This window comes from Ictalurus furcatus, chromosome 10 (genome assembly GCF_023375685.1).
Source record: "Ictalurus furcatus strain D&B chromosome 10, Billie_1.0, whole genome shotgun sequence".
NCBI lineage: Eukaryota > Metazoa > Chordata > Actinopteri > Siluriformes > Ictaluridae > Ictalurus > Ictalurus furcatus.
The window spans coordinates 24,086,169-24,103,105 of NC_071264.1; the positions used below are offsets into that span (position 1 = coordinate 24,086,169).

Sequence of the window (16,937 nt, forward strand, 5' to 3'; positions counted from 1 at the left end):
TGCCTTCCAACCCAACTGACACACACACACTGGTGCACGACAAAAACATCGCTTTCTGTCTCTGTCTTATCCTTTAGGATTTTTTTTTACTTTTATGAGCGTGTCTCCATGCAGGCTGCACAGGGAGACTATCAGAGATATGTGTATGTCTGTGTGTGAGTGTGTGTGTGTGTGTGTTTTGCATGTTTTTTTGTTTGCTATGCGTGCATAATACCATTTGAGTGTTACCACAGCAGACATGCTTCTGTGACCAAAGGCCTCATCTCTGTCTCGGCTCTTTGATCCGCTGTGTGTGTCTGTCTTTGTGTAGTGCATGTCTGTGTCTGCTCTGTGTTTTTGCGGTGGTATTTGTTGTTTTGCCTTTGCTTGCGTCCGTGTGTGTGTGGATGGTCGTGCTTGTGCTAATTAAAGTTTTTGATTTTGTTTTTATATATTAACACAGTATCTTACTTCTTAAAGGAACAGTCTGGCATGAAAAATGTCATTTAAAGCCAGTTTCCATTTACCACAAATGTCTGGAGACTGACATTTGCATCTTTTAGCGTTGCACTGACGCTGCTGTAGCTAACGAGTAAAAGAAGTCTCACGCAAAATGTTTCCTATACATGTTTCATATACATATCATTCTATCGATCTATGCAGTATCGGGTATAAATAAGTGAGTTCAGTTCAAATAACCGTAATGATTCGTGTTTACCAGCTCATAGTGGAACTTTGAATCATTCACATAACTTTAAACATCAAAATTAGTCCATGTACCCATGGAGTAAATGTCATAAAGGGTCCAGAGCAGCTACCGTATTGTACATCGTTATTTACATGTACCTCCGATGACCCGTGCAGTGTGAATGCTAAATGTTTAGTTTGAAATCGTGTGTCAACACAGCTCTCCTGCCCTGAGCAGGGAAACTCCTCTTCACGCTAATTAACTTATTTGTAATGATATTTACACTAACCCAGTAAGACTCAATAGTACTGCACATTGCACTTTTCATATCTGCATCAGTCACTTTATAATATGGAACTCATTTTTGCTGCCAGTATTGCTGCAATACTTGTGCTGCTACATTACACAATAGCTTACAGTTTACAGACCATGTTCTGTGTATCTATTGCCCTGTGTATTTATTGTTTTTCACTCGTCTCACACTGTTCCATGTTGTACCATGGTCCTGAAGAACTGCCATTTCACTCCACTGTATACTATGTAAGCTATATAGAGGAATGGCGATTAAAAACCCACTTGACTTGACTTGATATTTGTTCTGGGTTGGATCCAGGCGCCCCAAGGTGTTCCGCCCACTCTGCTTAATTGGTGGCGGGTTTGCTATTGCACCATTGGAGGATCAGACAGGCTGATGACAAGGTTTCTGCCACTTAATTGGTTCTAATTATGAACCATAAAATTAAGGAACCCACAAGGTTCTCTCTGTCGCCATCTTCCTTTCATGTCCGCCCACACGCCGGCCTGTAATTCTCAGAATTACATTATTAACGATCTCTGAATCAGTAATCAGATACTTTTCTGCATAATTGTTTTTTATGGGTATTTTTCTGTCTTCCAGCACTTTTTTTTTTTTTAGTAGTATTTTTATTTATTTATTTTAGCGTTTGTTTTCTCTCTCTGTCTCTCAGGAGGGTGTTGGAGGAGGCCCCTCTGATGACTCAGTCTTTAAGGGAAGCTCAGAAGAAAGAGAAGATAGATAGGTATCCCAAGGTGAGCCTCCTTCTTGTCCATGCCAATACTCTGATCCCGGCTCTCTTGCCCATGTAGCTCACTCCTCTTGTGGTTCACTTGAATAGTGTTCACTTGAGCATGGATTTGTAGGTCACCTTTTTGAGCTATCCACCTGTTCTTATATGACTGCTGTTATTTCATTTACATAATCAGTAACCCTTTATTTAATGCTATTTTAATCCTCCTGTATTACAGGTGGTGCTGAGAATTCAGTTTCCTGACAGACGAGTCCTCCAGGGCTTTTTTAGACCACTAGAAACAGGTTGGATTGTCTTTCTGAAAGAGCATGCGCTGCACAATTTATTTAAGCCTTGACGAGAGTGAAAAAGAAAACGCTAAATGAGTAATGTGCTGATCATGTTTAGTTCAGTCTCACTAGCAAGAGACAAATCAAAAGGCAGCCTGTGGCATTTCCTGTGTAAATTTGTGACGAGCCCTGATTTCAGTGGCAACATTCAAATTGAGATATTCTTAATTGCATGTAGATTAGTCATGGCATATTAAAGTTAATGTGGAGATGACATCTCGGGAGGGCGGCGAGAAGACAAAAACAACTTTGCAAGCCTACAAGCTTTCATACTCTCTGCGGTTTCATGTTGGCGTTCACATACAAGTGCCCCAGTACTGCCGGTGATGCTGTTACAATTTCACGAAGATTGTCGCTTCTCAAAGTCTTCCTTCTTGGAATGATTTGCCTTGGGCAGGTCACATAGTGTGTTCATGCGCAAAGTTTGTCCAGCTGCTATGTGCATGAGACCATGATCAAGCCTATGTACTACGTCTCTTTGAGCCGCAGTTAATTCATGTTGTTTGTGAAAGCCAGCCAAACGTCATCTCTGCATGAAATATGTGAGGCCTTAAAAACCAACAACCACTGTTACATATGTTCCTGGGTTTTATTACAATGTCAGAATGCATGCTAATGTACAGGGTGTCCCAAAATTCTCCATACATGTTTGCCAGCACCATGTCAGTTCTGTCTTCGTCAGTGGATGTTCGTGGACATCCACTTCTCGGTTGGTCTGCAACACTTCCAGTCTTTTTGAATTCGTTAATAATTTTGGCAACAGTGTCGTGTGTGATGCGCTTGCCATGTTCCCTGTTAAAGTCCATCGCAACCTTGCGACAGCTTCCTGATCCAGCCATGGGAATGATTTCAATACGTTCTTCTTTTGTCAAAGGCGTTCTTAAAGGCTATCTGAAAAAAAAAATCTATATTATATAAACTAAGTATGAAAAATATTGGAAGACGTTTTGCTAAAAAGTGTTCATTTCCCCTATATATGGAGACTTTTGGGACACCCTGTATTATACATCATATATAGTAACATCAGAGACTCAATGAAAACACACAGTACACTACTAATCAAAAATTTGGACACACTCGCACCTAGAAAGCTTTTCTTCATTTTTCCTTCTATTTCTATTCCTACATTTTTCCTAATAATGTATTTAGGAATATAATTTCCTAATCTGCTTCTGTTCATTAATTTTAGAATAATGATTAAGACATTTATATTGGGTGAATTAACACATATATAGAATTATGCAGTGACCAGGAAAAGAGCTAGATTTAATAAAAGTATTATATATTTTACATTCTTAACAGTATTCCTGATGAACCTTTCCATATTCTTGGCATCTTTTCAGCCAGCTTCAACCAAGAAGCCTTTCTTAAGGTTCTGAAACAGGCCAAGTTCCTCACTGTGTGTCCTAAATTAGAAACGAAAGCTTCAGTTTATATACTCGCTAGTGTGTCCAGACTTTTGACTGGTAGTGGTGTCTTATAAAAGTACATTCTGTGTACTTTGTATTCTCTTTGTAGTCGCTTTTCTGAAGCAGTTTGTAAGGACTCATCTACAGGATCCTGATCTCCCCTTCTATCTATGTGAGTATAGAGACACTATTATACACACAACTGAGACCATCATTACACCATTTCTGTTGGTGTCTGTGTGAACTGAGGTGTGTGTGTGTGTGATCATATTCTCTTGTCTTGTCAGTCATTGCCCCTCCTAAAACCAAGCTCGACGACCCCAGCACTACTCTGTTTCAGGTGAGACACAGACTGTGTTTTTGAGTGGACATGTGCTTTGTGTAGCACTGTCCTGCAGGCCCACATCTGTTTGTGTGTTATTAACATTTACATGTGTGTGGTTTGGTTTCCATTATGAATAAACAAATTCACTCCCATGGCCCTTTCAGCAACTCCCACTACGCATGCATAGAGTTCATTTTGGTTCAGACATTATTTCTTTTGTCACCTTTAACAGATTTTGGGGTTCGATTTCCATCTTGTTGTAAAATGTCTAATAGAGTTCACAAATTGGTGCTTTGTTTACATTTCTCAGCATCACCGAACCAGTGGAAACTCGGTTTGTGGTCACTGTGACTTTTTAAGTCATTTTGGAACACATTTGAGGCTGATGTTAATATTCTTAATGGCTTTGTCTTGCTTCCACTATCACCGTGTCTTTACGTTGTTCACATAAGAGACAGGTAAACCTGTTCAAGTGGTCATGAGATCATTGTTGTTAGTCTGTTGTTGGCATCAATATTTTCAATTGCCTAGCACTTCCACTCACGACCACTTGTGCAACAGACGTGTTGTAATGTTTTGTGGGCGTCTGTGGCTCAGGTGGTAGAGCGGGTTGTCCACTAATCGTAGGGTTGGCGGTTCGATTCCCAGCCCACATGACTCCACATGCCGAATTGTTCTTGGGCAAGGCACTGAACCCCAAGTTAGCGCCTTGCACACACATTGGTGTGTGAATGGGTGAATGAGACACAGTGTAATCGCTTTGGATAAAAGTGCTATATAAGTGCAGACCATTTACCTTTTAACATGTCATGTAATTCTGGTTCAGGGGATTTGTGGAACCTTGATATGGAGATTTATCGTCAATCTTTTAGTAAAGTTGTGTGTAAATGTTTTGTAGGCTAAACCAAAAAAAAAAAAAATACCACCAGATAAGTTTCAGTAAACCTGTTTTTTTTGTTCACCTTAATAATCAGCCATAAAGGACCAGTCATGCTTGTAGCACAGCTGATTTACATTTAATGATGCCCACAAAACTCCATATTGCAGAGAAAGCTGAAAATGACAAAATGATGACTAAATAGCGATAGAGCATCTCCTAAGAGTGACAAGTCCCAAGTCTCCCAGTAATGCAGCTCAGCCATTGCAGCTAAATGGCTAGTGGGGCAGTGGTAGCTCAGTGGTTAAGACATTGGACTTCTGTTTGGAAGGTTATGAGTTCAAATCCCATCACCGCCACTGCTAGACCCTTGAGCAAGGCCCTTAACCCCCGGCTGCTCACTTGTATAAATGAGATAAATGTAAGTCACTCTGGAAAAGGGCATCTGCCAAAGGCCATAATTGTAAATGTTTTATATGGTGCCATTTCTTTTATCTAAATTGAATAGCTAGTCCATCCATCCATCCATCCATCCATTTTTTAAACCGCTTTTCCTACTGGTTCGCGGGGAACCTGGAGCCTGTCCCAGGGAGCATGGGGCACAAGGCGGGGTACACCCTGGACGGGGTGCCAATCCATTGCAGGGCACAATCACATACATTCACACAGCTATTCATACACTGGAGGTGTGAGGCAAACGTGCTAACTGAATAGCACGTCTTATGTTTTAATGTATGGATTTTGGATTTTCCATCTTTTCAGTCATAAAAATAAAAAGTTAATAATAAGTTTTAAAAATGTCTTTAAATAAATAAGTGATTTCAATTTCCCAACATAAACACTATCTAAATTTGCACTAACTCATACAAATTATTTCATGAAGCTGCATTAGTCTGTAGGTTTACACAAAGTTTTTCTATACCAAACAGATTTTCACGAATGGCAAATTTCTTGTGTAAATGCAAAGGATTTACAAATAAATTAATTCGTATTCAGCTTGCTAAGTGAGGTCCAATGTCACTGCAAGTCAGTTTTGCTACAAATAACTTCTTGTACCTTTTAAAACTGCTAGAATATAAAATGTTGAGTTTTGTTCAGCGTCTAATTGGTTCGGTTCAGGTTTTGGACAGGATTTGATTCGGATTTACTAGGAATCAGATTCAACGCTTGATGTGTGACAGGAACTCCCAGTTTATGTCCAATTAATGTTCTCTAACGTACACAAACCTCTACTTTTTTCCCCACCAGGATTAACCATTTATTTATTTATTTATTTATTTATATACTTTATACAATCCCAAGAGCTCTGGGTTTCATCCTTTCACTAACCGAGCCAGAATTCTTCAAGCTGTTGCCAAGTTACGCAAAACATCAAAGAGGCAACGACGACAGACTTTAAGAACACCGATCTGGTGCATAAACACATGACACAAACTGGCTGTCATTCAACATCACACAAATTCACGGAATATAAAATACATTAGTGATGTATTTTATATTCTGGCAAATACCAGCGTTTTGGGGCCTGGTGTTGGCCTCAGTGTTGATACACTGTATTCGATCAGTGTATGCCTACTGCTCCTCTCTCTTATGCTTTACAACAGACTGCGAGTCAAGCCAGGCTTTCAGTGGACTTATGGATTAGGTTAGCATCAGAGGCTTAGTGGACCAGGAATGAGGGAGTGGTGGATAGAGTAAAAAAAAAAAAAAAAAAAGAAGTATGTGGATAGAAGAGGACAGGCTGGCTTGAGGCACCTCTCCTCTCTGTTCAAAGGGAAAGGGCCGGAATGTTCTCCGTGTTTGCCCTGACCTCAGCTGGCTTTCATTTAGCCAGGTGGAAACTGGCATATGGGGGGTGCTTTGATCCCAACCCTCCTCTTTTTCACTCTCTCTCTTTTCATGAGGCTGCTTTTGGGACAGTTGTATATAAAGTAGCTGTCTGGAAATCCTGATGCAAGGAACGGTTCTAGTTATCTTTGTTTTAGTAGTGGTACTATTTAGAGGAGTCCAGTACTCCTCTCTTGTCCAGTATCATCTTCACTGTCTCTGGCACTCCATCTCTCCAGCCTACTGTCCAGCATCATGCATTTGAAGTACATGCTAGAGGTTTCTTTTTCTTTTCTTTCCTTTTTTTTTTTTTTAATGGGTATTCTTCTTTATTTTAAGGACCTTTTGATAAGCTCAAACTTTCAATTTTCCTAAACTTTTCACTTTCCTAAAATAAACGTTCTACTTTTGTAACTGAGTAGTGTGTGTAAGTCTGCGCGTGGCTCTGTGGTCACTTGCTTCCCAGAAACCAGCACTGTGATGGCTTATGATGGCTTTTGAGACCCAGCAATGATCAGGACTTACCACTTATCCATCTCTGCACACACAGTTATAAATACACACGCACACACACACATGCCTAATGTAGAATCTCTTGTTTTTAAAATAACATCCGGAAATTAAGGATTGCCTCAGGAGCCACTTACTCACTGCATTTGTGACCACTACATGTGTGTCCCACAGAGCTTCCCCCACAAACACACGCACTCGGAGAACCATCAAAACCAAGCTGAGAACCAAAACAGCCATGGCATGAGAGATCGCGGCAACCACAGGACATTTCACATTCCCTCTTTTTCCTCTCTCTGTTTTTCTTTGTGTAGCCAGATGGTATATAGACTTACTCCTTTGGTGTTCTTCTCTTGTTGTTTAATTACAGGGCATAGGGAAGGAAATTCTTTCCTTTATTGTGTATTTTCTGTGTCTTGTTTTCGTCTTCTGGAAGAGCGGGGGCTCCTTTGTAGTATCCCCAAGCGTTTGATTGGCTGTGTCTGTGTGTGTATATGTATGTCTCTTCACACACAAACACCTTCATCAGTTATGTTCTTTATTCTCACATCCTCGCTTTTTTGTTTTTCTTCTATCTTACTTCCTTTACCTACTCGTCGCGCCCTCTCTCCCTCCACCATCTCTCAAATTTTTGTCTCTTTTTCTTCTGTCTCTATCTCTGTCACCCTCTATTAGGACTTAAAAGCATTAAAGGCACACAACAGAATCTTTAATCACTCTGTGCCATGTCACGGAAGGAATGTTTCCCATCACAGGCAGCCTTTGATACAACCCCCCACACACACCAGCCCCTCTCTCTCCCCTCCACCGCTCAAACGGGAGGCATTCGTGGCTTTGTGGGGACAGAATGCTTGGTAGCCCATTTAAACACATTGTTTTCCCCCTCAAAGAGCCCTAATAATAGCAATTAGGACACAGCTCTATCCATTATAGTGCCAGGGCAGGGTGCAGAGGGCTACAGCCTTCATCCATGCTCCTGTGTGTGAGAGAATGTTTGAAGGAATTAAAGCCACCTTAAAGTTTAGAAAATTAGTTTTCATGATTAAAGCCAACTTCTGTCAACTTATTTTTAGAATTAGCTTCTTTCTGTAGTGAATTTATCATCGGGAAAGAAAAGAACAGTGTTGATGCTTTCAACTGAGTGTGTGTGTGTGTGTGTGTGTGTGTGTATATATGTATATATATATATATATATATATATATATATATATATATATATATATATATATATATATATATATGTGTGTGTGTGTGTGTGTGTGTATATATATATGTGTGTATATGTATATATATATATGTGTGTATATGTGTGTGTGTATATATATATATATATATAAAATATCTGCTTGGTTTAAGTTTAACTAGTCTATATTAGGAATAACCTGACGTACGAATGATAATTAGCAAAGTGACTTCTTTATTGTTTACTCATGAGTGACCATGAGCAAAACTGTATCCAGCATTTTATTACTAGCTTTTTTTATTTTATTTTAAACAATCATTTTTATTATAATCACAGTTTTCACCTGTGGCGTCTACACCTAGTGCTGGAAAATTTCCGTTAATTAACCTGTAGCCCACATGTGCCCACTTTAAACCTACAGCACGACGCTGCGACAGCAGGTACCATATATAATATTTATATATGGTACTCTTTATAATATGATACGATGCTATTCCGTGCATCTTTTGTAAAAGAGCTAGAATTGACAAAGCAGAGGTTTTGGGAGGTGCCACTGCCAGTCGGTATGTGATCTGACACAGAAACTTGGTTAATGCTTTTCACTTGACAGATATTTAGTTTCACGCAGAATTTTTGACATGATAACTAATGCTTTAATTTGACCAGAGTTAGGACCGATCATGTGACAGGCAAGTGTTTTTGTGTTGTGACATACAGTATAAGAGCCACTCATGTTCCAATATGCAAAGGCAGGCAGTGCAGTTTGCACTGGGACACTGATTGGTAAATGGGCAGGTGTGTGTCGGGTTGGGGACATTTTCTAATTTGCATATTCCTCAAGTCAATATTACTTGATGAGGCCTATGTGTAGAACTGGTAAGCAATTTATTATTTAATAGACAAAAAAATTATTTCAAGCTGGATTGAGATTGATATCCAAATGATCCAGGTTTACAAACAAACAGGGTTTATATAATGCTGTTTTAAATGTGTTTTACTGTATGTCTGCTCATATCATGTCTTCATGTGTTTGAGTTAAATTTGTACCCAGACCATGCTTGTAACTTCTTTTGCTACCTTGCATTACTCCTGTAATTGTTCCATTTATTGGATACAGTGTGGAGTACATGTTTATAGTGACATCATTGTGTTTCCTGTCTGCCCTCTCCTCTCCCAGGCCAACCTCTTCCCTGCTGCTCTCGTGTACTTTGGCTCGGACGTGAAGACAGGTTTGTTCACAGCGACTTCCATTTTTGTTTGTCTCTTTTATCTTCTGTCCAAAGCAATGACCTCAAATTAATCCTGTTTACTGAAAGCACCCTCTCCCCAGAGGGCATCCTGGGTAACTGTAGAGCCGACACCAGATACAGCGTAATGTAGTGGATGCTTTAGTCTGCTGTGTTGGAAGCAGTTAGTCAGTAATATCACTCTTGTCATTTATGCAGAAGAATAGAAGCCAAGGTCGCTGAAAAGTATGTAATGGATTGTGTGTGTGTGTGTGTGTGTGTGTGTGTGTGTGTGTGTGTGTGTGTGTGTGTGTTTGACAGAGTGCTATTTGCGCAGTGATCTTGTGGACGGCAGTGTCTCTGCCCTGCAGGCTGATGAGCTCATTGCTGGGTATGATATTCTTCACAATTCTTTACTTTATAACTTTAATAGGCAGCAATTTCCCTACACATTAATCAGCAGTGTTGCATTAAATATGGAACAGCAGCAACACGCATCATGCTTAACTATCTTGAGTTCTAGACACCTGAAGAAACAAAAATGTGTCTGACTTTTCTCCTCAATCCAAATGTAGGCAATCAGGTGTCCAATATTTGCTTTTTTAGTTTTCTACCAGAGTTAAGAGGCCAAAGCTGGTAACTAGGCTGGCATGCCTAAAATTGCATTTCCGCAAATTGGAACCATATTATTATCCAAATCATCTCTGACATACAGTTCTAGATGCAAACATTGACCAACTCCACTAAACTGATTCTTGTATGTGCTGATACCAAGCTTTATACTGAGGAAGAAAATGATTCATCAATATGCTTCTTTTTCTCTATTTTTATAGAAAACCACATGTCGTACAGTGTTATAAACCACAATCTAAAAAAAGAAAGTCTTTCTGACATACTGAACAACTAGACATGGTTATTTTTTGAGTGTGTGGTGATTTAGACCAGGAGTTCTGGTCTTTCTGCAGCGAGGGATCTCATTTTAAAAACAGAAATCTATCGAATCCCTCAGTATAGTTTTTTTTTTTCATGAACATAATCCAACTATTCACATAATAGCCTATTTTGACTATTCACCCGAAATTAGAGCCATACAGTCTTTTTCTCCTGAACTTTCCATTCACAGAACACATTCTTTAGATTTCAGATTGTACAATCATGTGGGGAAAAAAATAAGTACACCCCATGGAAATTGTTGGCTTTTTTTGACATATTCGGACAAGCAAACATTTGATCATCTTTGAAACAATGCCTAAAGTTGATATATTTAAACAAATCCACAAGGGAAATGAGCTTTTTCAATCATTTATTCAAAAGAAATATCAATAGATGTGAGATTCTTCTGTGGAAAAAGTAAGTACACCCTTGGCCTCAGAAGCTAGCATTGCCCCCTTTAGCATAAATAACTTCTATAGGCGTATTGCATAATTGTCCACCAGGCTTACTGGGATTTTTGACCACTCTTCCATGCAATATTCACCTAATCTTGAACACCTGATTCTAATTTTATGGATTTAAAGGTGTGATAAATGTAGGGATGTACTTTCCATGTGACTGATCTGGTTTTTTTTGTTCATTTAAATTGTGAAAATTACTACAAAATGTTGATTTTATGTGTCATTTGATAGAGTTCATCACCTTTATTAATAGGCACTGTTTCAATAATGATAAAATGTTTGCTTGTCCAAATATGTCAAAAATGCCAACATTTTCTATGGGGTGTACTTATTTTTTCACTTGACTATATATAGGCCTGCCTCGTTTTAAGTTATTGAGGTTTGGCTTAAACTCATTCAATTCAAGTGATTAGTCAAATAGGCTAATAAATATAAGAATATTGATAATGATGGATTAAGATTTCCACCGCTGTAACCAAATTTAAAGTCTTGGACCTCTGACTATGCTTCACAGACCCCTGGGAGTCCCTGGACCGCGGTTTGAGAACCATGGTTCTAGACATCTAGCTTGCACAATGTGAAACTGATGGATATAAGCTTCATTTTCTTGTCAACAACATTATCCTCAAAGCTCCATTGCAATATTGCAGAAGCTAATTTCTGACACTGAACGTGTCTTGGCTTGAGGAAGTTTTGTTTTTAAAAAAAAAAAAAAAAAGTGGCCAAGCTGTTGCTTTCATGAAGGATGGTTACAATCCACACAATTCACTACACTGCCAAGTGTGAAAATGGCAAAGAGGTGAAACTGAGGACCTGGTCCAGTCGCTTACTCACTTTCCAATCTTTTATACGCACGCCAGCATTAGTCACTACAGTTTCAGAATGAGCTTGTGCAATCGCTTTAGTGATTCTCTCTCCCCATCACTATATGACGGCTGTTTTTCTGTGAGGATAGTCATTGGCCTGGCTGGTATGCCTTTGAGGTTCAGTCCAAATGGGAGTGTTGCACTGAAACCGCAGGTGCCCCCTTCCTCACACACACCTTCATGACCCCCATTCCGCCCTCATCCCCCCCCCCCCCCCCCATGCAAATACATTTCCCCTCGTCGTCTCTTGTCTAAAGATAGAAGCTCATTTCCTAGTATCGCTGCTCCATCACACACACAAACACGATTCCCTCCCACCTGTCTCATTCACTCCTTCATCAGGGCAAACACACACGGACACCCTTCTCCAGGATTCGCTTCAAAGAGGAAGCCATTTCCTGCTGCTGCCTGACATGACATGTCGGTATGATGACTTAATGTAACGATCAGATGTACTCCCTGTCACGCATTCGGTTAGAACATATTGCATTGTTGGAATACTGTTTAGATTTTAATTCCCTTTATATCACAATTCTTGAATCAGCAGGCATTGATTTAATTCTCTATAACAGCAGCTCTGACAGTAGCTTGTTTCTATAGTAACAGCGCATTCACAGGGACCTGTATGGTGGACGCTCGCACATAAAAGCATGTAATTGTTGATACAGGGAAGTTCTCTGTAACCTTTATGGAAGGAGTCTCCAGTGTAAGCACTTTGTAATGGTCAGAGGTAATGTTTTCGGAAGTCTTGAGAACAGAGGACTTTGCACTTTGCGGTTATTCTGTAACATGACAAGCCAAATAAGACAAGTCATTCTTTACTAAAAATTAAATAAAATAAAAAACCACCAGCCCATCACTGATTATTTTCCTAAAATAGCATGCCCTGCCATACTTTATTCTTTACTTATGTAATTTTATTCTACTGTTAGACACTTAGCATAAGTCAAAACATGCAGTTTGTAAGCTTTTCGAATAAATGCCACTTATTGCTTGATGTCTGAGAAGTAATCAGTTTTCTAATTTTAAAAGTATTTCTAGGGAACAGTGATTTTTTTTTTTTGTTTGTTTGTTTTTTTGGATTTGCTCTTTCTCTGTGGCTGAATTTCAAATGACCTACTGTTGGCCACATTCTTTGGTTTGTGCTTCTGGGGGAGGTCTTGGAAGAACCCGAAGCTTTTCTTTCAGAAAAGTAAAACCTCCTTAAGAAGCTTAAATCCTTAATGATACAAAAAAAAACTTTGACAAACCTTTATTATTTAATGGTGTAAGATTTACACCACCATTATATTATACCCTATATAGTGAGCATGTGTAGTAACCAGGAAGCCATTTAGGATTCAGCCTAACAGTAAGTTAGAGGGAATTATTCCAGAATGAAGATGAGTTGAGGTGGTGGATTTTTACATGGACCCCAGTTGAAGAAATACAATGTACAACATGTTATTGGGTATAAATAAATAAAGCATGTCAATCAGTTATCAATCATGTAAGGAATGAAAATATTTGATAGAGGTATAATATTTTTTTTTTGTCAAAGCTATTTGATATACATTCAAATATTGACTGTATACAAGTCAAATGAAAACCTTAAAAGTGTATAATTGAAAGCATCCAAAAGCTTTTCAGAGGATAAAAAAGGGATAAAGTTACAAATTGACAGTGCGAAATAAAATAAAAAACGTAAGGTTTTCATTTGAGTCACCCTCGTATTTTACTATAATTTGATATAGACAGCTGAAAGCATGCTAGATTGCCCCAGATATGGTGCGGTATGTGAAACGATTCCTCTCTCCTCACCAGTTTTATAGACTGTATCAACTGTTCCTGTCAGCATGGACTTAAGAGATGTGCATGGTTATTAGTCCGTGTGAGGCATGACCTCAAAGGTATTCCGCGCTCGGTACAGCATGAGGCTTCTCTCTGTTGGAGGTTATGGATGTTGGTACAGGAGCAGCAGGTGGCTGGTGTCCCACTCTGCGGAAATAGCCGGAAAGATTAAGATGTTTGCACTGAATTGGCTCTACACAGGAAGCTTCTAATAACAGCAGCCTCTCAGGAGGTCACGCCCTTTCACCTCTTTACTCTCTTCACCTTCACATGAAAGCGTTCAGCGAGGCAGGGTTAACCCTCGAAAACACACACTCGCACTCCTAAATGCATCCTCCAGCATAAGAGCACTTTTTTGGGAAGCAAAGGATCGGAACTTATCTCGTTAAGCCTCTTTCTTTTTCTTCCCTCTTCCTTCCTATTGCTCTCTAAATGTCTGATATCCTCCCCTTTAATCTCTTTCTCTCCCCCCTCCTTTTTAATCTCCCTTCTTCCCGTTATCCCCCCTCCCCTCTTTCTCAGCTGTATGCCCAGGTCTCCAGCTCCATCCTCCAGTTCACTACCCCCTGAGGACTCCCTCGCTCTGCACACCGAGTCTAATGAAGCTCCCAGGAGCCAGGAGAACCCAGAGGACCCCAGTGATGAGCAAAGCCAAGCACCCAAACCGGTCCGCACAGACCCTGCAATGGTGCCCAAGTGGCTCAAGCTGCCAGGTGTGTCCCAGTGCACATCACACTTGTAGATGGTCTGTGATAGTACACACTCCAGGAAGTATTAAAATACTAAAACTGTGTCCGGGTGAGATGAGAACATTTTGGCCGCTGTTTTATCTTAGTTGTTGCCACAGAAAAGATTGCTATTTATGTCTTACTTTAAGATGCATTTGTGGTGACCGGGCCATGATTGAATAGTATTTGAAATGCATACAGTGTGTAGTGTGATCGGAATTTGATGAAATCATGCCGAGCGACTCCAGAGATCGTCTTAGTCACACTATGATAGGATCCCAGGCAGGTGTAAACTAGAGATAAGCATGAGTACTCCCGAGTGATTGCTAGGCCTGTCACATGATCACATCTCCTAATCTCAGTTATTTTCTGATTAATTTCATTTCATTCTGCAGTTATGTGCTTTCATATAATTCTTTTCAGGCAGTCAGGTAAAGTACATTAGCAAACACAGAATTAATTGATTTTTATCAAATTTCTGTCATTTATATTTGAATGACTTTTCTTGGTCTTGATCCATAGACTATTTATAAATAGGTTTTCTTGTGTACCAAAGTGCCACAGTAAGTTATTCGCCCTTGGATTTTATTCAGACTTTAGTACACATTATTATCTACAATTTGCTTACATGTTCAATGTCAATATAAGGTTGCTCTTCATAGAGAGTGGGTATGCATTACACTACTGTAATGAGAGACATAAAATCAACAGAAATAATGAATGGCTAGAAATTACTATTTCATAATGTAATCAAAAGGCCTAGTGACAGCAATAATTGATCGTGACCATTCATTCATTTAGGTAGGTAGGTAGTTAGTTAGTAAGTTAGTTAGTTTAGGTAGGTAGGTAGTTAGTTAGTAAGCATCAACTGAAGTCATTCTCAGACTGACAACATGACATCAATTCTTCCATAAATTCTTCCCTAATCTTCATCTTGAGTTTTGTGATTGGGTGCAGTGGCATTTTGGTCCAGTACTTTTGGTCTACAGTGATGATGGATGGACTAAATATGGTTCCAAAACTCTTGAAAAATGCTCCAAAATTCTTGGCAGAGAAAAAATTTAAATTACAGTAATAATAACATTCTGCAATCCTTCTCCTGCCATTACCGTATATCATCTGCCTGACATCTCACAGTTTACTCAGTTAGATTATTTGTGTATTTAGCTGGAGCAACAAGAATGAGTACAGAATAGAGAGGACTCATAAATCCCAGATATCACATGCAACATATTAATAGCTTAAAGGTGTTCAAGGTGCAAGGGCCTGAGTTTTTGTACTTATTCTGTTTTGTTACTTCTTATAGCTTATAGACAGATCAGACATTCAAGAAAGCTTAAATTGTCCTACAGTAGTAATCTATACCAGACCTACAGTATTCTCCCTAACCCTCTTATTCATCTGTCCAAACCACAAGGACTCAAACTGCCCACTTTACTGCTTGAGATAAGACTTCCACAATACAGTGCGTTCCTTCCTACCATGTCTCTTCCTGTCCCTCTCTCTCTCTCTCTCTCTCTCTCTCTCTCTCTCTCTCTCTCTCTCTCTCTCCTGCTCTCTTGCTCTCTCTCTCTCTCCCTCCCTCCCTCCCGCTCGCCTCCTCCACCACCACCACATCGCTGCACAGTCCACGAGAGTCTGGGCCACATGAAGAGACTCAGGGCCTCCTCCCCATCTGTTGTGTGCTATGCTGCGGTCACGGTGGCGCTCCGTCAATGATCCGTTTTGTGTTCTCGTGTCTTTTATTGTCCTTTATTGTGTTTTTCTGGATGATTCTCACACACAGTGCAGCCCTTTTGTCTTCAGGGATGGAAAAAAAAACACAAAGACAAAGAAGAATGTCTTGGAAGTTCAGAATGTTTAACAGTTGTATTGGCATAACCATTTCACCATATGTTTTCAAACACTATGCACCGGCACCAGGTTTTATAAGAGGCTATTTGAGTGTCTGTTCCAGTGGACTGGATGTGTCCAACGAAAACTTTATTGCACTGTTGAAAATTGTCTTAAAAATTGTTGTCAGTGTAGAATCCAAAAATGGAAACTGTGGTGAATTGTCTTAAAATGCATCTGTTTTGTTTTGGTAGTAACCAACTTTGAAATGACTGCTGGCACACTTAATGTCTTTTTTTTTTTTTTTTTTTTTAATCCATTGTGAGTAGAATATTATTTGAATAAACATGATAAATTTAGCATTTCATATAAAAGTCACGTTTAAGAAATTTCCTCCTGAAGTAAAAAAATAAATAGTTCACAGATTGTTGATTTGTCTTCTAATTTTTTTTATTTAATATATTTTAGGAAAGAAGTAACGACCATGAAGTCATTAGATGTTTAAGAAGAGGACTGGAGACTGGCTTCCTCAGTAGGCAAATCCTCGGAGGGCCCTTGATGATGTCAATAACAAAAACAAGATGTTGAAAGCACATAGCTGCCAATGCAAATAGAGCCAGCCCTATATTTCTGTGGTGATTAATGAGATGCTTTGTTCATTAAAGCTGAGATGTCAGTTGCCAATGATTACTACTGTTGTTCCATTCTTGAAAGCAGTTTCCCAAATATATCAGGATCAATTATGTATGGAGCAGCCTTCAGATAGAATAGTATATTTCCTGAATGCAGAGCACTGTTTAGAGTCTGAGTCTTATTTCATTACATTTTAGGGGGGAGATTTTTTGGTTCATATGGCATCTGGGACTGTTTCACCAGGTGAGCTG

General features: G+C 39.4%; 1 protein-coding gene across 2 annotated transcripts in view; it reads left to right on the plus strand.

Moving 5' to 3' along the window:
* Nucleotides 1-16,737, plus strand: part of aspscr1 (ASPSCR1 tether for SLC2A4, UBX domain containing) — a 39,620-nt gene extending 22,883 nt beyond the window's left edge. For both annotated transcript variants that reach the window (XM_053634469.1, XM_053634468.1), the window contains 8 exons: nucleotides 1,636-1,717; nucleotides 1,934-2,000; nucleotides 3,564-3,626; nucleotides 3,742-3,794; nucleotides 9,354-9,405; nucleotides 9,724-9,793; nucleotides 14,015-14,205; nucleotides 16,522-16,737. In XM_053634469.1, the coding sequence (XP_053490444.1) occupies nucleotides 1,636-1,717; nucleotides 1,934-2,000; nucleotides 3,564-3,626; nucleotides 3,742-3,794; nucleotides 9,354-9,405; nucleotides 9,724-9,793; nucleotides 14,015-14,205; nucleotides 16,522-16,532 (589 nt within the window). In that variant the 3' untranslated portion in view covers nucleotides 16,533-16,737. The remainder of the gene's footprint in view (nucleotides 1-1,635; nucleotides 1,718-1,933; nucleotides 2,001-3,563; nucleotides 3,627-3,741; nucleotides 3,795-9,353; nucleotides 9,406-9,723; nucleotides 9,794-14,014; nucleotides 14,206-16,521) is intronic.
* The last annotated feature ends 200 nt before the right edge of the window (nucleotides 16,738-16,937 follow it).